This window comes from Gastrolobium bilobum, unplaced genomic scaffold (genome assembly GCF_033153095.1).
Source record: "Gastrolobium bilobum isolate Gb01-03AN ecotype WA unplaced genomic scaffold, APGP_CSIRO_Gbil_v1 utg20349, whole genome shotgun sequence".
In the NCBI taxonomy this organism is placed as follows: Eukaryota; Viridiplantae; Streptophyta; class Magnoliopsida; order Fabales; family Fabaceae; genus Gastrolobium; species Gastrolobium bilobum.
In genome coordinates this window covers 159,794-185,579 of record NW_026896728.1, presented here as the reverse complement: position 1 = coordinate 185,579, position 25,786 = coordinate 159,794, and the positions used below count along the sequence as shown (strand labels likewise).

Sequence of the window (25,786 nt, the reverse complement as noted above, 5' to 3'; positions counted from 1 at the left end):
ACGTAACCTAAATTGGGTGAACCAAAGTAAATCGCTGTGTCTATTCTCTCTTTTTTTCTTTTCTGTTTTCGATTTGTGTGTGGTCGATTTCCAACATCAAGTAGTTGCGTCCACGATCCACATACTTTGTAGTATATTCTAAGAACAATTCTTTTTAGAGAATATTATTTATCATATTGAATCAGATAAATTTATCACCTGTATACACACACAAAATAGGTGAAACTCATTAAAAATAAGAGAGAGAAAAGAGAATTTCATTTCACCCTTTTTTTATATATTGTATGAGATAATCTATTTTATATAACATGAGAAACAATATCTCTTTTTTCTATAATTGAAATTATTTCCATTAAATTTTGACCAAAAACAACAGTTCTAATATGTCCAAATAATATTACAGATTAAAATTTAAGAGTTTGAAATTTTTAAATTGTTTAAGTAGTTCTAAATTCTAAAACAAAAATTAATCAATCAATAAATAATATAAGATTCAAATAAAATATAATCATAGAATAATTATACAAAAAGATTTATTTAAAAATCAAAAGATGCAAATTCATATTACAATTAGTTTATTTGATTATTAAAAAGTTCATCATTATTACAATTAGTTTTAAGTATTTTATTAACGTGTTTTTATTTTTTTTTAAAAGAAATTATTTAGTTTCTTAAAATTTTAAATATTTTGTTGATGTTAAGCATTGAGTAGATAAAAGTTACAAATTAACTTTGACTAACTAAATCTTATTATTCAAAATTTAATTTTTATTACAATATTTGTAGGTTTAAAATATCATTCGTTAATTTCTTCTTTTAAGGAGATTATCAATGTGTACCCATGTTATTAATGAAACCCAAATTGATTTAAAAAAGCCTTTGAAAGATAATAAATTATGAAAACATATTAAAATAATTAAACAAAAAGAAAAACAAATGTATATTAAAGCAAAATAGAATTTAGAAACAAAATGAAAAAGATTTACAAAAGTCTATCAAATAAAAAAAATTAAAACTTGAATAAGTAAGAAAATATTCAAAGGTTCATATTGGTATTTTTTTTAAATAAATACTGTTTTTAAAATTATATAACTTATGTTAAAAATAACAAATTAAAAATAAAATTTATATTTTTTTATAATTACAATTTTAAAATAGTGTACGGTACTTTTTTTTGGGGGGAGGGAAATAAAGTTGACCCCAACCATTTATTATGTTTTCGTGCAGCCAATATTTTTAATTTAAACGGAAAAACAATCTGACGGGGGAGTAGATCTTTTATTTGATATGACCATATTATAAAAGGATTTTAAAAATCAATGATCATAAGAGATAAGATAAAAAAATATATATGTTATGGATATAATAAAGGCATATATTATAGAAGGTTTAATAAATGATAATATAAAAAGAAGAGAATTTTATATTAATGACAATTCTATTTAGACAGTTAAGTAGTTGGATAGAAAATCTCTAGAAGGCTCAAAAGTACACTCTTATCAAATAACTCATCTATAAACAAGGAGTTAAACTAATAATGTACACTCTTACAAGGTTGTGATGCATCCATGCTCATAAACTCCACCAAAAATAATAGATCAAAGAAAGAATCAGGTACAAACATGGCATTCATGGATTTGATCTTACTGATGAGGTGAAGGAAAGCCTTGAAGGAGCATGTCCTTTAACAATGTCATATGCAGATATCATAACACTGGCAACAAGTGATGTTGTGGCCTTATTTGGAGGACCCAAATATGATCTCCATCGCAATTTTTTTGCTAAAAAAAGTATAACAAGAGGTGACCCTTTTGGGTGCGGATATTGTTTTGTGTTGCACATTGTTGTTTCTTTTCTACTAGACTGTGGGATACTTTACCGGTGGCGGAGCTGGGAATAACACAAATATGACTTTAGGGGGTGTTTGGTAAAGGAAATTTTTTTGGAATAATAGGGAAATGAGATAGATAGAGAAATGATTAGAAAGATAGATAAAGTGAGATAGGTAGAAAAATGTAAAAAAAAGTTGTTTGGTGGGGAAAAACTTTACTGGGAAAATTAGGTAACTTTATGAAATCAACAGTGCATTAAAAGTCAGATAACCGGTTTTCCGAAAAATCCCACCTTCAAATTGGGTTTCTAAATAGTGCGGATATCTATGTTTCTCATAAATCCAGACAAATTGGATAGATGAGTTTTTGGTGAAAAACGTTGAAACAAACATGGTATTTCTAAAAGCCATACTTGAGAAAGATAGATATCCTCTAAAAAGCTCCCAACCAAACACCACCTTAAGGAATTAGAGTCACACGCTCCAATTGAAGGCGCCTAAAATTAACCTATATAGGATTTAAGAGTGAAGTTATGTATAGGGGTGTAAATGGGCCGGGCTGTGGCTTTCCTGGCCTAAGTCTATATAAAAAATATTCAGTCTATCTGATTTATTGGCCTACTAAAGGCTATATTTATAGGCCAAGACTGGCCTATTTTCAAAAAATTAGAGAGCCTGATATGGCCTACATGCCTTGTAGGCCTACCTAGTGATATATTTTTAAATATTTTTAACAATTTTTAAAATATTCGCTTGACATTACAAGTCATTAACGTGTTCATAAATTGCTGTATTTTTTTACACGAGATATAAATTTCACTAGTGAGCATTAAAAATTTTACAATAGTAAAAAAAATAACTATAAAAATATACTGAGCAAAGTTTCATTCATGCATGCATTAGTACTTCTCATAAGAAATAAAAAATGACAAACAAGAAAGAGTCAACATAATACTTCAACTCTATAATGTATATCAGAGAAGAATAGAGTCAAATAAATTAGAAAAATAAGAAAAATACAATTACTAGGTCAACCAAAACTGAAATAAAGTCTACAAGATAATGTCATTCATTGAAATATCTTTAAACCATCATCAAGACAAGGGAAATGAGAGTATTATTGATTTAGGGTTGGTACTGATTGCCACCTAAAATAAATATATTATTTTATTTTATTTTTAAAAATTAAATAGGACAGCCTACATGACTTTAGGCCAGGCTTGACAAGATTAGTCTACGGCCTATTTGTTAAAAAAGCTTTATTATAAGCCTAAGCCTACTCTACTTTTTAATGTAGGCTGAACTAGGCCAGACTTAACGTAGGCCGGGCTGTAAGCTATCTTGACCCATTTACACCCTTAATTATGTATGAACAAGTGTGAATTGTGAACAGTAACACCAACCAGAATAAGTAGTCAAGGGGGCCAAGTGTCCCCCCAATGTAATGTATGATATGATAGATGAGGAAAAAAAAGCATAAGAGGACGTATATATTTGATAATACGAGCAAGCTTGCATTCAGACTTCACAGATATATCATGTATGGTCGATGGTTAACTGTTTCGTTTTCTTTCGTAATAAGGTCAATTATTTTTTTTAAATTATAAATATTTAGTGTATTTTTTTCCCCACTAAATTTTTTTCCAAGGATTTTAATTAATGATGCTTTATTGGAATATTTATAGAATGTAAGATCTTAATCATTTATAATTTTTAGTGACAAATCAACTGTAGTTAACAATTACAATAATCCAGTCTTTTATACGCGCATAGTAAAAAAAAATTAATTTTATCAGTAAGGCGAATAAGATTCTACCGATCTAACATAATGTTAACAGTTGATTTGTCAATAAAAATTATTAATAATTAAAATCTTTCCACTTAACAAAATTATGTTAAAACGAAACAAAGAAATATTCATTATCTCCTTATCAAAAATTATATGTGGTTGAAATTTAATTATCCAAAAAACTTGTATTTAATTACGAATTGATTTTTGTTAAGAGCATCAATCCCTCGAATCATGCGAGCATCACGCAATGACTTACAAAAGGTATTGCAAGTAACATGCGATGATTATAAAACGCGGAAAATTTATAAAGTCAAAATAAAACCTTTGATGCGAGATGTCTTCATTTACGTGATGAATCAACTTCTATTAGCATGCAAGAAAATTATATTTACATTTTGTTTTAAAATAAATTGAGATTTTTCTGCCACCAGAAGATTTGCTTCTCTTACAAGTTACAACCATCGTCACAAGCCATCAAGTCAGATAATTTTCTCATCGGATACCGTAAAAAAGAAAATATAAATGGATTTTTGACAAATATGAGAAGAAGAAAGCATCCCCGGAAAGCAGGGGCAGACCTACATGGGAGGTTAGGGTGGGCCCTCGCCTTCCTCTAAAATATGAAAATATATTCTACTATATGATATGTAACATATATAGTTTCGTAAGTTATAAGAAAAAAATAATGGGACTGGCTTGGATGCTGAATAGTCAGTGTCACTGTGATATGAATAAGAAGGATGCATGTTTGTTTCTTCATCGACGAATGTCTTTAAATTTAGTGAACGTAATTGGACATGTATGTTATCTATGGTAGTGTGTATTGAACTATATGTTGAAGTTTCACTGCGATAAAAATAAAAATAAAATATTTACGTTTAATATTATTGTGTTTTCTTCGGGGAGCGTTTGATAGAGGAGAAATTTTTTTTACCAGAAAAACATAATTACTGGGAATATTGTATGAAAATAAGTTTGATGGGAAAGAATAAAAAAAGTTGTTTGGTAGAGTAAAATTTAATGGGAGAAAATTGATTTACGTTTTCAAAGTCTATATATTTAGTAGAAAATAAAATATTGATGGATAATTGATGTAAATTACGAAAATGGGCATTTACAATTTTGAAACTGAAAAAAAAAAAATCAACCCTTGACTAAAATATGAGTTAGTCTACGAGGGTCATTTTGGACAAAATATTCGCACTCGTTTTTTTCCTTCCCGGGTAAACACCAATTACCACCTACGATGTGGTTTTCTAGCACAATATTTTCACTGTAATTTTTCACACAAATTACGTTGTCTGGGTAATCAATTTTTCGAGCATAGTTTTTTTGAGTCCTCTACCAAACATTGTTATCTTCAAATCCCAATCTAATTTGCAGAGGCATTTAAGACAAAGACCTCTACCAAACAGCCCCTCAAAGTTTGATTATCCAAATCCTCACCAGAGGGACAGTTTCAGTTCCAGAAGTTGATTTGATATCAAGCTCCTAATTACACATTAATACAATTGATAATCATCTCACCTACCGCTTAAGATTTTGAATTGAATTTGTTTTTACATAGTATCTGAATCTCTTTGACTGTGATCACGAATTCGACCCTCACTATCCTTATTCTAATAATAAATAATGAAATATTTTGGAGTTTCTTAATATAGATACAAACATGATATATTACTCACTTTTCAAGTCTAATGAACTTTATATGAAGGGATGCGTTAAGAGAAATATAAAAACTATTGAAAGGCCTTCACTTTAACAGCTTAACTTTTTTTAGGTGATGCACCTTCAATAATTTTATATTATATCATTCTAATAGACCCCTTACACAATAGCTCTTTGAACTTAAAGTGCGGATACACAAATATTTTTTTTATATTATACTTACTTAATTCCACTAAAAAGAAAAACCAGTGAGAATCGAACTTGTAATTCCGAAATCACCCTTCTTCTGATAAGTGGTGAACATTCAATCGTTTTTATATTATCTCTAACGACCATAAATATGATTCATTAAATTGATAAGATCAAAAATGTGTTGCGGTTTCTCAATTCTGAGGTCTGCATAATTTGTATAGAGGCCAAACTTGAAAATTGCTCTTTAGATCTGACAATACGAAATATTGCAAAGTGGGGTCAAGTGATGAGAGAATTGATCATGATACTTTCTTCGAGTTCTGCATAATTCGTATAGAGGCTAGATTTGGAAATTGCTCTTTAGATCTGACAATACCAATTATTGCAAAGTGGGGTCATGTGATGAGAGAATTGATCATGATACTTTCTTCGAGGTGTGCATAATTCGTATAGAGGCCAGACTTAGAAATTGCTCTTTAGATCTCTGACAATACAAATTATTGCAAAGTGGGGTCATGTGATGATAGGATGGATCATGATACTTTCTTGGAGATCTGCATAATTTGTATAGAGGTCAAACTTGGAAATTGCTCTTTAAATCTGACAATACGAATTATTGCAAAGTTGGGTCATGTGATGAGAGAATTGATCATAATAATTTCTTCTGAGGTCCGCATAATTCATTAAGAGGCCAGACTTGGAAATTTCTCTTTAGAATTGACAATACTAATTATTGCAAAATGGGGTATGTGATGAGAGAATTGAACATGATACTTTCTTACTTTCTTCCATTCGGAGGTGTGCATTATTGTAACCAAAGTTTGGGCATAACAGTACTGACAGAACATGAGTGATTGAGCCACAAAATTTTGTGTTTTTAGTTCTTTTGATGACAAATACAAAACATAATAAATATTTTGTGATATAAATAAATAGAATAACACAATTTACTTTTTTATTTCTTCATCAAAAATGCATTATTTGATTAATTCAATTCCAGAGGAGCAAAATTACAAAAATGATAATATTCTTCCTACTAAATTTTTAACCTATTACTTTACCCTCACAATTGAAATGACCCAGCTATCTTCATTGTAATCGTACGTGGAGTATGTCTAGGTAGAGATCCCAAGCTTGGAGTTGCCGTTGCGGGCTTTTCTTAGACATTATTAGATGTATATTAAATTTTGTAAGTTTTTGTATATATGTCAGATCTATTTACATATTTTAATTAAGGGTTCGTTTTTTCTACAGTCAATGTAACTTATATACAGTGAACTTAAAATGACATCATCTTGAGGCGGAAATTAAGATATTTTTGTAATTAAAATTTATTTCAGGGTTATAATAGTCTTTTTCATTATAATTTTTTAATTTTGCAACGCAAAATGACGTCGTTTTAGGAGCAAATGTAGATAACTTATCTACATTCACTTTAGAAACATTAAAGCATTTAATTAATTAACTAACTTATAAATGTAAAACTGTACGGATATTATGAGGTTTTAATGTTATTTTGTTGGTTGATTGATGAAAATGATATATTTTTTAAAAAAAAATATTAAAATTATAGTTTGAAAACTATTTATCAAAAGTGAAATAGTTTGACTTTTCACAAACATAACACGTGTCATCATAATGTGACTGACATATATAACAGTTGTGGGATTCAAATGATACAAAATGATCAAAGAATATACTTTAGTAAATAATTTCAAACTATATTGTGTATAGGGGTAAAACTGGGCCGGACCGGCCTACAGGGGCCTACGGCTCAGCCTACATCAGGCTAGACCTGACTTAGTATATTTTGTATAATAGGCCGGGCTTGGACCTTGAAAAAGCTTGTTTAATAAAAAGGTCGTAGGTCCACTTTCAAAAGGCCGGGCCTATAAGCCTACAGGCCGGCCTATATTGTACTATTTATTTTAAATAAAAAAAAATATAGTAAGTTTGCCTTGAAGAAAAAAAAGATATAAATTTAATCAATTGCAATTATTAATAATTTAATTATATTCGATTATATTTTAACAGAAATCTTACTTTATTTCTTATATAGGAGGAACCAACATCTCAACATGTTAAATTGTGTATATGAATATATTAAAAGATTTTTGGGAGAGGTTATACTTACTACAAGCATCATGATGTGTTTGTTGGATTCATGTAGTTATTTTAATTTACATAATATGGATTTGTTTGTTGGATCTGATGAAATATATGTTATTTAGTTTGAGCATTTTGCTTTTGAAAATGACTTAAATGCATATTGTATTAGTTTTGTTATGATTCATGATTCTGTTTGGATGTTGAAATTATGATTTTTGGTGTAGCAACAGAATTTGAGTACTTTGTAAAGTTGATTCATGGTTCTGCTTGGAAGTTAAAAATTAACAGGCTAACGGGCCAAGCTGGGCCATTTATTTTTTTTATAAACGGGCCAAACCAGGCTAACAGTTAGACTCATACTAGGCTTGGGCAGGGCCAAATTGAAATTTTTTGACGTAGGCTTGGGCTTTTCGGGGCAAAGCTCGACCCAGCCCAGCTCACTTTCACCCCTAAATTTGTGTAAAAAAATTAAGAGTAAACACATTTTTTGGTCCATGGCAATATTTACGAAATCTTTTTTAGTCCCTGGCAATAAAAAAGGATCAAATTGGTCCCTAACAGTATACAAAAAAGGCCACGTTAATAACGGAGAAGTTGATATAAGGACTAATGTGGCCCTTTTTTCATAATTTTAGGGACCAATTTGGTCCTTTTTTATTGCCAGGGACTAAAAAGGATTTCGTAGATATTGTCAGGGACCAAAAAGGGTGTTTACTAAAAAATTAAAGTATATTGCTTTGATCAATCAGCCTTATTTTGTTATATAATATTTTATCTTTCTCTTTTTCTCTTTTCACCTCACATGAGGCCATATATGAGTCTTATATATTTTTGTGCGTGTATAGAAGATAATTTTATTTATTATCAGATTGATTTCATAACATGAATAGTACTAAAGACAGGTTATAAGATAGTTTGAACTTGTATTTTGGTTATTTATGTAATGTTACTGACTTACTGTCTTTTCTACTTCAACGTAAAATTTCTAATTTACATTACGGTAATACTTCAAGATCTATTCATTATTTGGTTTGTAATGAGGGTGTTTTTTTTTTTTTTTTTTGTATTAAGTGACGAGGCAATTTTAAACAGAGATTCCTGAAAGTTATAAATATATAGCTTCTTGAAAGTAAGATGGATCATAATCATTTGTAATATATTGAACTCATTTTCTTGTAGATAAATAAAATTTCTTTTCAAGTAGGGTTTGAAAACTGTAACGCCCGGCCGCTTCAAGAATCAATGACTATCTCCACATACTAACACGAGACTTTTCAGTGTGCTTTTTCCTCACTCGCACACTTTCCGGGAAAACTTCACAGGAGGTCACTCATCCCAAAATTGCTCCAAGTCAAGCACGCTTAACTGTGGAGTTCTTCCGTTCTGGGCTACGGAAAAGAAGATGCATCTTGTTAGTATATGTAGTATCAATTAATTCTTATAAGCTATCCCAAATTGTGCAGTCTCATACCTGCACAGTCTTTGGAATCTCACTCTTTCGGGTGTCGATTCGATTCATTCGTGCAAGTAACCCCCGCTGGAAGCCTGTCAGGAGCAGCTCCTTGTCCGTGCCTCTTTGCACCGGCGATCATTCCCCGCCCTCGTCAACGCTCGGGATGTTACATGCCCACCAGCTTCCGCCTGGTTCGTCCTCGAACCACACCGTACTGGAAGAGAGGCCCTGCTCTGATATCACTTGTAACGCCCGGCCGCTTCAAGAATCAATGACTATCCCCACATACTAACACGAGACTTTTCAGTGTGCTTTTTCCTCACTCGCACACTTCCCGGAAAAACTTCCCAGGAGGTCACCCATCCCAGAATTGCTCCAAGTCAAGCACGCTTAACTGTGGAGTTCTTCCGTTCTGGACTACCGAAAAGAAGATGCATCTTGTTAGTATAGATAATACCAATTAATTCTTATAAGTTATCTCAAATTGTGCAGTCTCATACCTGCACAGTCATTGGAATCTCTCTCTTTCGAGTGTCGATTCGATTCATTCATGCAAGTAACCCCCGTTGGAAGCCTGTCAGGAGCCGCTCCTTGTCTGTGCCTCTTTGCACCGGCGATCATTCTCCGCCCTCATCAGCGCTCGAGATGTTACACAAACCCTTACCCTTTCTGATCTTCTCAATTGAACCACTTTGTTGATTAATACCTGCTCTACCAGTGTATCATATATGGTGACCACTGAATTTTGTCGATGATCGACATAGTCAAGGTCTGTTTGAGGAGGCATTCTAATATTAATAGGTACAATTAGCCTGTGGAATTAACCTGATGCTTATTACATTCCTCTTTAAACTCAACATATGTGATTAATTCCTCACATTCACCATACACATCATCCTAAAAGAAAATAGTCATTTTTTTATTCAATGACTCCAGTGTTATTTGATGGACAATAGAATCTGCATCTTCTAAAATTAATGCTGTTCCAAACAAAGAAAAATAGTCTTTGGATCAAGTTTCTTCAATTGTGGACTACAATTACGAAGCTGAAGCTGACATCTATCCATTGTTGGATCTCCTGCTACTAGGAATTCAAGTATTAGGAGGAACATCAATCATGAATGGATAATATTCACATTATAATTTAAAAACTTAAAAGCAATATAAGTTCATAGATATTTTTCATTTATATGATCTTTACTTGATTTATTATTAATTAATACATATAAGGCTTCATCACTTAACTTCGGATTTTAACTTTCTCCCTTACTGAATCCCTCCCTTACTGAGTCCCCACATCATACTTTTCTGGTTTATTTTTTCTCAAATACAACAAGCAGTCATAATTCCAGAAATTAGGCAAATAACTTTACACGTTAATTCAAGGAAAAAATATGTATTATTTTAAATGATGTAAAATTGTGTCTATTTAAGTGAGAAAAACAGATAATTCATAGAGAATAGAGAGCGCAGAAAAAAATAAAGGTATGTATCTCACCTCTTTATAAGAGTGAAATGACACAAGTTATATCATTTAAAAAAATAAATATTTTCCCCTTAATTCAATCTAAAGTTTCAATCGAATTCAAAACATGTTATATTTGAAAATACACAAAACATATACAATGTATTATCATGTATAGTGATATAAGAATATCATAAAAAAATCTCATTGCAAAAGTAATCATTAATCTCAATAAATAAATTTCAAGTAGAACTGCTGAAAACGAAGTAACAAACGGCAGCCCTTGGTCCCACGCGCCACTAGTCTCCTATCCTATGGCTTCATGGCCGAGAGTGCGCTTCAAAATTAGGTGACAGTGAACGTGATGAAGAGTAGACGACGACACACAATTAAATTCGCTGTGTCTCCAAAGCTTAGGAACTGACAAAATGGAGGGGACTTGACATTTGACAAATAAACAAAGCATACGACAACAAAATCAGCACACTTCCAAACCCAAATTTCGAGAAGATAGATATTTTCAGTTCTTTTTCCTTTTTTCTTAAAATTTTCTATATCTGCTGCAGTCTCGAATCAATTGTCGGTCAAGTGGAAATGAAGGAACACTGATCATTTTGTCACTGTTCATCAAAATATTTATTAGAATGTCACGCGCACAATAACATTTTTCAAAATGTTACGCTGGATAATTCACTACACATTGTAGCGAATTATGTTTGCTGATGTGGCACATCACAATTGGCTACATAATTCGTTACACAGTGTAGCAAAATAGGTGTACCAGAAATCAGACTGCACAGTCAGCATCAGGACACATGTCAGCCACACAGTAATTCGCTACCTTGTGTAGCGAATTATGTGGAATGATGTGGCACAATTCTGTTGGACACATGATTCTCTACACAGGGTAGCGAATTATTGTGTCAGATAGTCAGTTCTGTCCGGTCAATGTCAAGACACGTGTCAATACCTCGTGTAATTCGCTATACCATGTAGCGAATTACATGAATTATTTTGCCATGACTCATAGCGAATTAGGGACGATTTGACAAAACAAGGACATGTGTCGGCTCCCCAGTAATTCGTTGGGGGGCATAGCGAATTATGTTGAATTAGTTACTATAAATTCAAAAATTTCCATTTGAGTTGCTCAGTAGAAAGTGCGAAAAATTTCCTTTTATATACATCTTTTTACTACTTTTGTGTTGTTTTTGAATGTTAGTTTATTTTCAACTTTTGTAAGATGAGTGATGGTAGGAATGATTTAATCGCAACTGTTTATTATAATGGGAGAAAATATTTTGGACCAAACGGGCAAGTTTTTGAAGGTTATGCAAAAATGTTTCGCATGAGCCCATCATGCAATCTTTATGAGCTGAAGAAGATAATATACAAGAAGTTGAGATTACAACGTGATCAAACTCTTGCTCGATTGACCGCAAGATGTGCCTCGGGTAACCCCGTGCAATGGGTTGGCGTGGATATCGTTGAAGATGAAGATGTAACGTTAGTAGTAGATGCAAGCACTTCTGAACACGACCAGTCAAGATTTGTTGAATTGTATGCAGAAGTCAACTATGGTGGACAATCAAGCAGTCAACTTTCTCCACCATCCACTGACATCATCGACATCCATTTATGTGTGAAATAAAATTACCACATATACTAACCTAAGGTTTCAAATATCTACATTAAATAATATAACACATCTACTAACATAAAGTTTCAAGTATCAACCTTACATAATATAACACATTTACTAACCTAAAGTTTTAAGTATCAGCCTAAATTAATATAACATATTGACTAACCTAAGGTTTCAAGTATACATTACATAATATAACACATTTATTAGGGCATAAGTAATAAAACAAATACATTATTAAAGGAATAAGAAAAATTAAAAACTAACCTTATAGAGAGAGAATCCACTTAGAGAGAGGGAGTGAGGGAGAGATGAGTGAAATGGTGGGGGAAGGGGTGGGGAACGAGGGGTTTAAATAGGCATCAGATGAACCAAATTCGCTACCCTGTGTAGCGAATTTGTGCATGTCTGACACGTGGCTGACATGCGCAGTGGAGCAGGTTATCGTTGGCACATAATTCGCTACACAGGGTAGCGAATTACTGTGTGGCTGACATGTGTCCTGATGCTGACTGTGCAGTCTGATTTCTGGTACACCTATTTCGCTACACTGTGTAGCAAATTATGTGGCCAATTGTGACGTGCCACATCAGCAAACATAATTCGCTACACAGTGTAGCGAATTATCCCGCGTGGTATTTTGGGAATTTTTACTGTGCGCGTGGCATTCTAGTAAATATTTTGATGAACAGTGGCAAAATGGTCACTGTTCCGGAAATGAATCTTCTCGTTTTTCTTAAAATATGACTTGATTACGTCGGATAATCATAATGACATAAAAATGAATTAATGGTTATAATTTAATAATTAATTTTTTATCATTTTTTATCACTATAATCTATTTTTATAATTATGATTGCTCATATAACTATGTGATATAACTATATCACATCTTTTTCAATACGAGAGAATCCACTCACTCCCGGATTCAAGTAGTTGCGTCCTTGATCCACACGCTTTGCAGTATATTCTAATAATAATTCTTTTTTAGGAAATATTATTTGTCATGTTGAATCAGATAAATTTATCTCTTACAATACATAAAAAAGCAGGTGAAACTCATTAAAAATAAGAGAGAGAAAAAAGAATTTCATTTCACCCAGCTTTTAATATATTGTACGAGATAATTTATCTTATTTAACATGAGAAACAATATCTCCTTTTTCTATAATTGAAATTAGGGTTCGTTTTTTCTGCAGATAAATTATCTGCAATAAGTCCAATATGACGTCGTTTTGGGACGAAAATCATGGTGTTTTTTAATTTTAATTTATTTCAGGGTTATAATAGTCTTTATATTTATAATTTTTTAAAATTTCAATCACAAAACGACGTCATTTTGGGAATAAATGCAGATAATTTATCTGCATTAACTACAGAAATATTTTTCCCTTGAAATTATTTCCAATAAATTTTGATCCAAAAACAACAGTTCTCATATGTCCAAATAATATTACAGATTAAAATTTAAGAGTTTGAAAATTTTAAATTGTTTAAGTAGTTCTAAATTTTAAAACAAATTAATCAATAAATAAATAATATAAGATTCAAATATAATATAATCATAGAATAATTATGCAAAAAGATTTATTTAAAAATCCAAAGATGAAAATTCATATTACAATTAGTTTATTTGAATATTAAAAAGTTCATCATTATTACAAAAGTATTTTATTAACGTGTTTTTATTCTTTTAAAAAAAGAAATTATTTAGTTTCTAAAAATTTAAATATTTTGTTGATGTTAAGCATTGAGTAGATAAAAGTTACAAACTTTGACTAACTAAATTTTATTATTCAAGATTTAATTTTTATTACTATATTTGTAGGTTTAAAATATCATTCGTTAATTTCTTCTGTTAAGGAGATTATCAAAGTGTACCCATGTTATTAATGAAACCCAAATTGATTTAAAAAAGACTTTGTAAGATAATAAATTGTGAAAACATATTGAAATAATTAAAAAAAAACAAAGTATATTAAAGAAAAATAGAATTTAGAACAACAATTAATGAAAAGATTTACAAAAGTCTATCAAATAAAAAAAATTTAAAACTTGAATAAGTAAGAAAATATTCAAAGGTTTATATTGGTATTTTTTTAAAATAAATACTGTATTTAAAATTATATAACTTATGTTAAAAATAACAAATTAAAAATAAAATTTATATATTTTTATAATTACAATTTTAAAATATTGTACGGTACAATTTTGGGGGAAAAAAATAAAGTTGACCCCAACCATTTATTATGGTTTCGTGCAGCCAATGTTTTTAATTTAAACGGAAAACAAAATTTGACGGAGGAGTAGATCCTTTATTTGATATGACCAAATTATATGGGAGGATTTTAAAAATCAATGATCATAAGAGAGGAGATAAAAATATATTGGAATAAAAAATTACAAAATTATTGTGATTTAGATTTCCTAAATAACATAATTATATTATTTAACAAATAACACATGAGTGTCCATTTCCATGTGAAGCTCAATTTTATTCACTTTTTAAAATTTCAACACACTTCACTTATGTTCAATTTATTTCCAAATGTGCATGTCCTCCCTCGGGGTTGTTTCTTTCCGACATTGACTCATTTGTCACAGTAATTGTAACTATTTATCAGAATGTCACAATTTAGTTAAATTTTTTCAAAATGGCATGTCAAAAATTTTGCAACAATTCACGGAATAGTCCAATGAGATATGCCAGGTGGACAACTTTTTCAGATTACACAGTCTGCCACTTTGACTAACTATCTTGCTACACTATTCACCGGGATTTGCGGCTACCAAGAAATCGTCACGTCTTCAAATGACACTCACCTGTTGGTGTAGCGTGATACGGCATTTCGAAAAATTTGATTGGATCGTGACATTATGATAAATAGTTGTACTTACTGTGACAATTGGGTCAATGTCCCTGGTTCTTTCCAACTATGAGACATTACAAAATTAAACAAAATCTTCCAAAAAAAGCTTAAAAAAAAATCCCGGTTTCTTCCCAACTAAGACACATCACAAGATTAAACAATGTCTTCAAAAAAAATAAAAGTAAAAAACAAAGCGCTTGATACAGGTGCTCAAACGTATATTTTTAAATTGGAAAAAGTTTAAAAACCCTTTTACGGTTTTATTTTTTTGTAAATAAGGGAACGTACAATAAACTAGCTACATGAGCTACATAATCTCAAACTTCCTAGTCCTACTTCGTCCCTACAGAGTAGGGGAATACACTCAACATGAGGTTGATCAAGAATACATAAATTCCAATCTTCATGATCATGACTGAATCCTGCTAGGCAATCTGCTACTGCATTAGCTTCCTTGAAGGTGTGGGTCACTGAGGTCGATCGGAAACCTGCCAGACACCTCCTAATCCTATCAACTAGGGGTTTAAAGGGGTGATGGTCTAAACACCCAGCCAGAGTAAGTTGGACAGCAACTAGTGAATCACTCTCCACCCAGACATGTTCGTAGCCAGCACCTCGCGCGATCTCCACTCCATGCACCAGGCCCCAAAGTTCTGCTCTTAGAGCAGATCCACTTCCAGTGTTGCGGTGGAATCCCGTTAACCATGACCCAAGGTTATTTCGCATGACTCCTCCGCAGCTAGACTCCTTGCCTCCATTGGAACTAGACCCGTCCACATTGACTTTAACCCAATCATTGGGAGGGGCTTCCCAGCATATGAATTTTTGTACTCTGACGCCAACATTCAAACCGCTTTTGAGAAGCTTCTCCCTGGCATTTTTCCAATTTATGGTGAAATCCATAGCCTTCCTGATTACAGAATGAGGGTCAAAAATAACTTCCTCGAAGATAAATTTGTTTCTAGCTTGCCAAATATGCCAGCACAGGATTCCAAACACCACATTTCACTTCAAACCCTGGACATTGGTCTTCAAATTAGTCTTAAGGTTTTCATCCACCCAATCATTGAAGTCTGATTGGAAGAACCTAAGCCGCAAACTAGGAGGAACCGTGCGTATCCAAATCTGCATGTTGTTTCTACAATCTCTCAACGCATGGAGGCAATCTTCCAGGGGGTTGTTGCATCTAGGGCAATTTGCCAATGGAGTTAAGTGGCGGTTCCATCTGCTAGCATTGGTTAGGAGCTCGCAACCTTTAAGTAGCCAAAGGAAGGACCGAACACGCTGAGGGTCGTCCCATTTCCAAACGTCTTTCCAGTTGTCACGGGTATTAGTGTGAGAGTTGTCTGTGATGGTATGATAAGCAGATTTGATGGAAAAAGTGTTGTCGTGTGAATGATCCCATATGACCATATCGACACCTTGAGACCAGAGAGGGGGTACGATAGCTGCAATATTCGCACAAGCTACATCGTCCAGACAGGTTTGGATGGTGGCCCAGTCCCAGGACCCATCTACAGTGACATACCTATCCACCGTCCAGGAGCTCTGATCAGTGGGGAAAGCGCTAGTAACGTGCTCTGATAGAATATTCCCTCTAGGGATCCATCTATTCGACCAAAATCTTGTGTCTCTCCCATCCCCCAGCTGGCTACGCGATCCATTAACCACATGTGGCCAGGCTTTCACAATTCCTTTCCAAAGAAATGAAGATGATCGTGTGGAGGAAATGTGAGGAATCAAGTCATCCCCAACCTTGTATTTTCTCTTAAGAATCTTCACCCACAGGTCATTGCGGTGAGTAAGTAATCCGTGACCCAGTTTCATCATGGAAGCTTGGTTCATCGACTGAGTTTGTTGCATGCCAAGTCCTCCCTCGTCCTTATGCCTACACACATTGTCCCAGGCTACCACGTGGATTTGACGACCTTCCACTGAAGAGCCCCATATAAAGTCCCGAACCTTTTTGTCAATTTCCTTACACGTTTTAACAGGGAGCGGGCAGGTTTGCATAGTGTACATCGGAAGGGCTGCCATAACTGACTGGGCGAGGGTAATTCTTCCTGCTAGGGAAAGGGAGGATCTCTTCCAAGTAGCCAAACGCTGGTCCATTCTTTCCAGGACATATCCGAACGTTGAGTGATTCATCCTGCCATGGACCATAGGAATGCCCAAATATTTCCCGAGATCCGAAGTAACCGAATACCTTAAGGCCTGAGAAATTTGTGACGTGCAGTTATGGTTCATATTATTGGAAAAGAAGATCCTTGTTTTCTCCCTGCTAACACGCTGGCCAGACGAAGAGAAAAAGCATTGCAGAACTCTAGAAATAAGGTGGGCTTGCTCCGTAGAGGCTTCTGCGAAAAGGAGAGGATCATCTGCAAAAAATAGGTGTGAGACCGGGGGACCACCTTTCTTGCGAATAATCGGTTTCCAAGCCTTCTTATTACAGGCTTCATTTATGATCTGAGCAAGCTTCACGATAGACAGAACAAAAAGGTAAGGGGAGAGGGGGTCCCCTTGCCTTATTCCCTAGTGGGTGTGAAATCCTTGGTGGTGCTTCCATCCCAAAGGACATTCATTGTTGACGATGATACACATTCCATGACAAGCTCCATAGCCTTTGATGGAAACCCCGTTTTGCTTAGAATCTGCTTCAGGAAGATCCAGTTAACCCGGTCGTAAGCTTTTTCTAAATCGACTTTGATCGTCATCCAAGCCTTCTTGCCCTTCTTGATTCTCATGGAGTGGAAGATCTCTTGCGCTATTATAATGTTGTCATAGCTATGCCTGCCCTTTATGAAACTACACTGGTTGGGTTGCACCAGTGTATTCATATGAGGGCGCAGGCGATTGGAGAGAATCTTGGTCACCACTTTGTAAACCACATTGCACAAGCTAATGGGTCTAAAATTCTTCAGAGACGAGGGATTGTCTACTTTGGGAACAGGCAGATATTCGTCTGGTTAATATCTTTGATCTTTTCAGGAAACATAAAAATGTCTTTAATTAGAGCAATGACTGAGTCTTTAACTTTATCCCATTGGCTCTGGAAGAAAACCGCTTGCAAACCATCAGGGCCAGGCGACTTATACGGGTGCATAGCAAATAAAACATTCCTCACTTCAGCCTAAGAGGGAATCTCACCAAGGCGAAGGAGGGAGGAGTTGCTTATAATTGGGAACCTGTTCTGCATGATCGGGGGGGTAATATCTCTTCGTAGCCAGCATAGAGATTCTCGAAGAAAGCCACTGCCATATTCTTTAGGAACTGAGGATCAGAAATCCAAACTCCATCATCATCGAGAAGCATATGAACTTTGTTTTTCTTCGTCTGATGGCTGAAGCGGTGTGGTAGAAGCGAGTGTTCTTGTCCCCATAGAGAAGCCAGTTGCATTTGGATTTTTGGAACCACATGAGTTCCTCTTGAAGGTAAATTGTATTAAGCTTCTCCCAAAGTTCAGAACGAAGCCTTTCAAGAGAATGGTTGGGCTGGCTACTCAGATCATCTTCCACTCCTTTCAAACAGGCGTGGATTCTGAACTTGGTATTCATGTGGGCTCTAAAGATATTACGGTGCCAAGAAAACGCTTTCTCTTTAAACCTCGCACAAGCATTCAGCTAAGGAATAGAGTCTGCTCAGCAGCCATCAACGACATTCCCAAAGCTTTCACAGGTTAGCCACGATGCCAGGAAACAAAAGGGTCTTTGCTCCCCACCCCTTATCCAGCTTGCGGGTTCACCAAGGAGGATGGGACGGTGATCGAGCTAAAAAATGGCAGATGCTTAACAGATCTGGATGGGAAACAGTTAATCCAAGCAGAATTGGTGAGGGCATGGTCAAGTCTTTCTAGAAGCTGACCCCTTCTCCACGTAAAGCTAGGACCCGTATAGCCAATATCGATGAGGTTATTTTGAAGAATGCATTCTCCAAACTCCCTCATAGCTCCCTGGCAAGGAGGGGCTCCACCCTTTTTTCCCCCATTACTGATATAGGCATTAAAATCGCCTATGAGAACCCAAGGCCTGTTCATTCCGTGACGCAGGTTAGGGATTTCTTCCCATAGCATCCTGTGTTCAACCCTTCTTGGACTGGCGTATATGAAAGAAATCATCTCCTCCTTATTCGATCCCAACCATGTCACCTTAGTGTGGATAAATTGGTGGTTTGTGCTCACCACCGCGACAGAGACATCCCGTTTATTCCATAACAACCAGAAGCCACCGGAAAAGCCAACGGGGTCCTGCTTGAAAATACCATCAAAACCAAGGTTTTTTAATTTTCCTGGACACTTTGATGCCTCCAATTCTGGTTTCCATAAGTGCAAGAACTTGAATATTATACTCCTTAGTAAGATCTCTTACTAGCATGGGTAGGCCTTTTTTACTTGCCCCACGACAATTCCAACTGCAAACGTTCATAGACATAAAAAATAATAAAGTTTGGAAAGTAACTAAAGACAAAACGTCTAAACCAAGCATAAAAATAATGCAAGAACAACAGACAGCTGTGGGCCCCATGAGGGAAGGTCAATTGAGTAACGTGTTGGGGATTGAGGAACCCCCTGGCGATGACAGCACCAACGTACATTCTGCTCCTGAGAAGCATGTTTCATCAAATTAAGGATATCTGCTTCTCTCTTGTCCTGCATGGCCGAACAGCCATCTTCTCTGTTTTGTCTATTATCCAAAGAGCTTTAGGTAACAGGCTGCGAAGGACATTTCGGAGGGGCATGCGTCTGCATGCAAGTACCAAAAAGGTTGCTACTTTCGTGATTGCCTTGCGAGGTGGTGGGTCCCCCAAGGCTATTCTTAGCTTTAGGTTTTTCAGTAACTGTTTTCCCATGTTTCCCTTTTCCCAACGATGGTTCTTGTCCTGACTTCCCTTTTGTATGATGCCCCAAGGTCAACTTCTTTATGCTGGGAATAGACCTAGTCATGGCCTCCTTTACTGACACCTGCTCGGATGTAGCATGGACAGGTTCCTTCTGATTCCTCGGACCGCTTTCCTGCACAGGTCTGCCAGCACCTTTTGTTATCTGTTGACCAACACCGCCACCAGCCTCGGGTTCCATCCGGTTGACGATGATTTGAACCGCTTGCTTCGCCGGAACCGCTTTAGGGCGTCTACTTTTGGATGAGCGTTGGACCACCATCCAGGCACCAAACACATCATCGTCCGTAGTCTTCTGCGTCTTCTCACCATTAATGGGGTTTGGGTTACCTTGGTCACCTTCATGGTTGTTCTGGGTTGAGGGGTTTTCCATTGTATTCCCCTTGCAAGCTTCCCTACGATGGCCATATTGGCCACATTCGAAGCACACCAAGTGCAAGCCTTCGTATGCTACCTGGTAAACTTTGCCCGCAATGTTGATCTTAGAAATCAGACTCTTACGCAGATCCACTTCTACGCATATACGTGCGAATCTTGCTTTCTCTGTGCTCTCTTCGTCTCCAACTTCGATTTTCCTTATGGAATTCTGGTCCATCTTCAAAGGTCTTCCTAGGAGGCAGCCAATCCTCCAAAGCATGTGTGATGAAAAAAACTCCATGGGAAGGCTGGGTATGCGTAGCCAGACCGCAATACGTTTGAATGTTTCCTCAAAAGGGTCAAAAAATGGCCTCCATCTCTGAATGGTAACGTAGTGTCCCGCTACTATCCAAGTCCCCCCTGTAGGACATGGTTGTAATCTTTTTGATCAAAGCATTTTAGCAAAAGATAACCATTATCTAGTTCAATGAGCTCTTGTCTCCCCTGAAGATTCCACATACTCAGAAGCCTGGTCTTTAGGAACTTTGCACTGCTTTTCCTTCCAAGGAGTTTAATTATTACGGAAGACTTCCACTTCTTACACTCCTCCTTGTGTTCTGCCTTTGAGAATCTAAAGACTGGGCAAAAGGGGTTTTCTTCTTCAAAAGGGACGTCATCCCCACCTTCCTCTTCCTCCTCCTCTCTTCTCTGACGTTGAATCCAATCTTCATCCTCACTATCTGATTCATTCCCACCTCCATTCATATAGAGAAGTTTATCTTTATAAGAAATGGTCTTTCTACGCAAATGACCCATTCCTTTTTCAGCGTTAACAGGTTCCTTAGGGGGGGTCCTTCAAAACACGCTCCTCTTCCTTTTATTTGTCCACCATAGGATCATCCATGGTATCATCCTCAAGCGATATGCCTTTAGGTTTTTTGGTGCTCCTCACACGCAGGTCTTCCTCCTCAAGGGATAGCTCTCCCTCAGACCCCCGTTCTCTCCTCTCAGCCATTTTTTATTTATGGTTTTATTTTGAATCATTTATTGCATTACACTTTTTGTTTTAATCACTTATCTCTATATTTATTTTTCATCCTAACACATCTTTAGCACCATTAGAAACTTAATTAATCCACTTATTTTACCTTTTTTAGAAAAAGATAATAAGCTAATGACAAAAAAAACAAGAACAAATATGTTAATAACTTACAACACTTTTAGAAGAGAATAATCCTAAATAAAATAAAAATAGAAGATAAAAAGTTTCAAATATGTCTAAATTAAATGAAGAAATAGATTCAGGACACAAAAATAGAAAAAAAGACCAAATATATTAAAGACTTATAACAGTGATAAAAAAGACTAAAATACTTTTATTTTGACATTTTTTTGTCTATTTTTTTCTTTTATTTTTTTGTCTTAATTCTATTTTCATTTTTTTAATCTTTTTTGTTACTATTGTAATTTTTCAACATATTCGGTCTTATTTATTTCTTTCATTTTCATTTTTTTTAGTCTTTTCAGTAAGTGTTGTAAGCTTCCAACATATTTGATCTTATTTTTCTTTTATATTTTGTCCTCAATTTATTTTCTTCTTCAAAGGTAAAATATGCAGATTAATTTAATTTCTAACAATGTAAAGGATAGGTTTGGATGGAACAAATCATTAGGGTGTAAATGAATAAGAAAAAATATAGGGCAATAAATAATTCAAAGCAAAACTATGGAGTTTCTTTTTCTTGACGTTTCCCTTTTATTTTCTATGCATATATGTGCAGAAAATAAAGTGTGGATTCTACTTTTTCTCTTTCTCTCTTTTCTTTTCAAAAGGTTCCACTCACTTCTATCAACTTTTATGTGTATGCAGTAGGTAAAGTCATCTCCTATTTGTAGAAAAAATATTAGTCTCATTAAACAAAGGATATTCCGCGTGTTCTTGTTTATGATGCTTTATTTTTTTTTCTTGAATAGAGGAAGTGTACAACTTAATAAGGGTATAATAAATTTTAGAAGAATAGATAACTTTTATTTTCTTTTTCTTTTCTCTTCCCATTCAGGATGGAGAAATGGAGATAGGGAACTTGTTTGCATTGCACCGATACAAAACACAAGATATGACATGACACGACATTCTGATGTGTTAATTCAAAAAAAAAAATAGATTTTGACACGTTAGGCCACATTCAGATATTAAATTATTTTTTTAATTTATGTAGTGTATATTATATTTAATATTTAATAATTTAATAAAAAAGAATCTAAACTTATACTACATCAATTTTGAAAGAAACATAAGAGTTCTCAAATATTTATATTAAACTCAATTAAATAGTAATTGTAATGTAACGAATATAATAGTTAGAACTAAAAACGCAATGCAATACAACTTTTAAACCTTTTTTTGAATCGCTGCAACACATGTTGGAGCGTCGGGGAATGTCAAAGTATCGGACACAATATGTCAAAATTTTTAAATGTTGATGCATCATAGTTACATATGATTCATCTTGGTTTTCTTGGGGCTCCTAATTTATTTATTTAATATATATGAGTTGTGTAGTTTTTATTTGATTGTCTTTTTATCGTCGCTAGGGGAATTTTTTAATGTGGTCCAGGACCACCATGATTCTTCTATTTAAAATTTGACACCTAAATTAATTTTTTTCCTTTTTCCTCTCTCCTCAATCTTTCCTCTCTTTCTCTTACCTCAGTCCCACCAGATATTTTGTCATCCGGCTGCTCAATGACTTCGCTCGCTAGCTAGTTGTCTTTGATATCAGAGCGATGATTTAAAGAGGCATGCAAGAATCCCTCGATTCATGCGAGCATCAATCAATGACTTACAAAAGGTATTGCAAGTATCGTGCGATGATTTTAAAACGCAGAAAATTTATAAAGTCAAACAAAAACCTTTGATGCGAGATGTCTTAATTTACCTGATGAATCAATTTCTATTAGCATGTAAGAAAATATTTATACTTATATTCTTTTAAAAAATAATATTGAGATTTACTCTGCCACTAGGAGATTTGCTTCTCTTACAAGTTACAACCATCATCGCAAGCCATGAAGTCAGATGATTTTCTCATTGGATACTGTAAAAAAGAAAAAAAAAATGGATTTTGACAAATATGAGAAGAAGAAAGAACCCGGAAAGGTATCTTAATATGCTGCTGCTGCTGCTTAATACGATTTGGAAAAATAAAAAAGCAGCTCAATTTTTCATGTCAATTTTGTATTGAGTTAGGTGCTTTCAATTGATATGCGTCCACTTTCTATTGTTTGAGAATATAATTCAATATCAACATGATAATGTTAAGTAGAAGTTTCTCAGTTTTATTATTTTATTCCAAAGCACAATTTAGCAAACCGTTTACTAATGATCAAATAATTGAGTTTGCTATAGTAAGCTTTTTTTTTTTTTTTTTTTTTTCTATTTAAGGACCAATAGTGCTGCATAAGCTTCAGTATCTCTCTCCTTATTTTGTCACATTTTTTTCTTTTTTATATTTGGTTTGGTTCATGAGTTATCATGGCTCTAACTGGTAAAATAACTACTGAACTTGGTATCAAGACACCTGCTGCAAAGTTCTTCAACCTCTTCTCTACGCAACTTCACCATGTTCAGAACATCACTGATAGAATACAAGGAGGCAAGGTGATTCAAGGTGACGATTGGCATGGCCCTGATTCTGTTAAGCATTGGAGTTATACCATAGGTAATTAATTAAGCTTTATGGATTATTTTGTGAAGCAAAAAGGATTGATTAAGCAGTTATTTTTCATTCTTCTATTCATATACTATTTGTTATTGATTTTTATATTCTTAAAAACGCAGACGGTAAGGTTGTTACATGTAAGGAGAAGATTGAAGACCTTGATGAAGAGAACAAGTCAATGACATTCAACCTCTTTGAAGGGGATATAGATCAACATTACAAGATCTTTAAGGGCAACCTACAAGTGATTGATAAGAACGATGGGGGTTCAACTGTTAAATGGACTATTGAATATGAGAAGATCAATGAGAATGTTGAACCTCCTTATGGCTACTTGGACTACTTAACCAAGGTTACTAAAGACTCTGATGATCATCTTCTTGGGGCATAGCACCATGAGTTATAAGAATAATAATAATAATAATAGGACTGGCTTGGATTTTAATGTTTTGCTAAATAGTGAGTGTCACTATCATATGAATACGGATGTTTTTATTTTTATTTTTGTGAATGAATAAGAAGGATGTTTGCTTCTTCTTCTTCTTCTCCGAGTGACCGAGTCCTTCCTTTGTATTTAGTGAACTTGGAGATGCATGTCATCTTTTGTAATGTGTATTAAATTAAATGTAAAGTTTCACTCCAATATAAAAATAATGAATATCCACGTTTGATGTTATTGTTTTCTTTGAAGTTTGATTATCCAGATCCTCACCGGAGGGACTGAATCAATTCAGAAAACAACACCAGAAGTTTCAAGGTAACAAAATAATTTCTTAGGTTTTATTTAAATTTCGTTATATTTAATCTTTATTGAATAACTTTTTCTATTGGAAAAACATTATACTGTGCGTCACTATATATTAGGGATAATGAAAGTAATTATTAAATTAGGGCTCTACAATGTTTGAAAAATCTGTTAGGTTCAACCCATGAAAAGTGGTGGAAATTGTTGATCAAGTTACACTGTTTAAAAACCGATTTAATTGTCTAAAAATAATTGAACAGCTTAAATTAGAGAACCTTATCAGTTCTGAAAAAATGAACCAATTACCTGAAAAACTAAAACCTAGACTTTCTTTGTTCAAATATAAACTTTCTTGTGAGTATAATTTAGCAACTTTCTTTAGTCCTTACCAAAAAAAAAAAAAAAAATCTCTAGTCTGTTAATTAAAGTTTTTTGCAAAATTTAAAAGTATTCTTTATTGGTAATTATATAAAAATAAATACTGGTAATTTTTTTAAAAATAAATACTGTATTTAAAATTATATAACTTACGTTAAAATTAAAATTTATATATTTTTATTAATACAATTTTAAAATATTGTACGGTACTTTTTTGGGGAAAAAATATAAAGGTGACCCCAACGATATATTATGGTTTCGAGCAGCCAATATTTTTAAATTAAATGAAAAAAATTTGACGGAGAGTAAATCCTCTAATGTGTTATTTAATATGATCAAATTATATAGGTGAATTCTAAGAATTAATGATCATAAAGAATGAGAGAAAAAAACATTAAAATAAAAAGTTACAAATTTATTATTGATTATAATTTCCTCACCTAAAATATTCATATTATTTAATAATTAATACATGAGAAAATTTATTTTCATCGGACAGACTCACGTGGAGCTCAATTATATTCACTATTTAAAATTCCAACACAATTATCTCCAATTTATTTCCAAATGCGTATGTTTTCCCGCGGGGTTATTTCTTTCCAACTACGACGCGTTTAGTAAAAGAGAAATTTTTTTTTGTTCGGGAATCTCGATTTTCAAAAATAT

At 34.0% G+C, this 25,786-nt stretch overlaps 1 protein-coding gene across 1 annotated transcript; it reads left to right on the top strand.

Annotated features, from left to right (window-relative positions):
* The first annotated feature begins 23,765 nt into the window (after positions 1-23,765).
* Positions 23,766-24,657, top strand: LOC133301663 (MLP-like protein 31). The gene is made up of 2 exons (XM_061501322.1): positions 23,766-23,997; positions 24,117-24,657. The coding sequence occupies exons 1-2, from the start codon at positions 23,811-23,813 to the stop codon at positions 24,386-24,388; spliced, it is 459 nt and encodes a 152-aa protein (XP_061357306.1). The 5' UTR covers positions 23,766-23,810; the 3' UTR covers positions 24,389-24,657.
* The last annotated feature ends 1,129 nt before the right edge of the window (positions 24,658-25,786 follow it).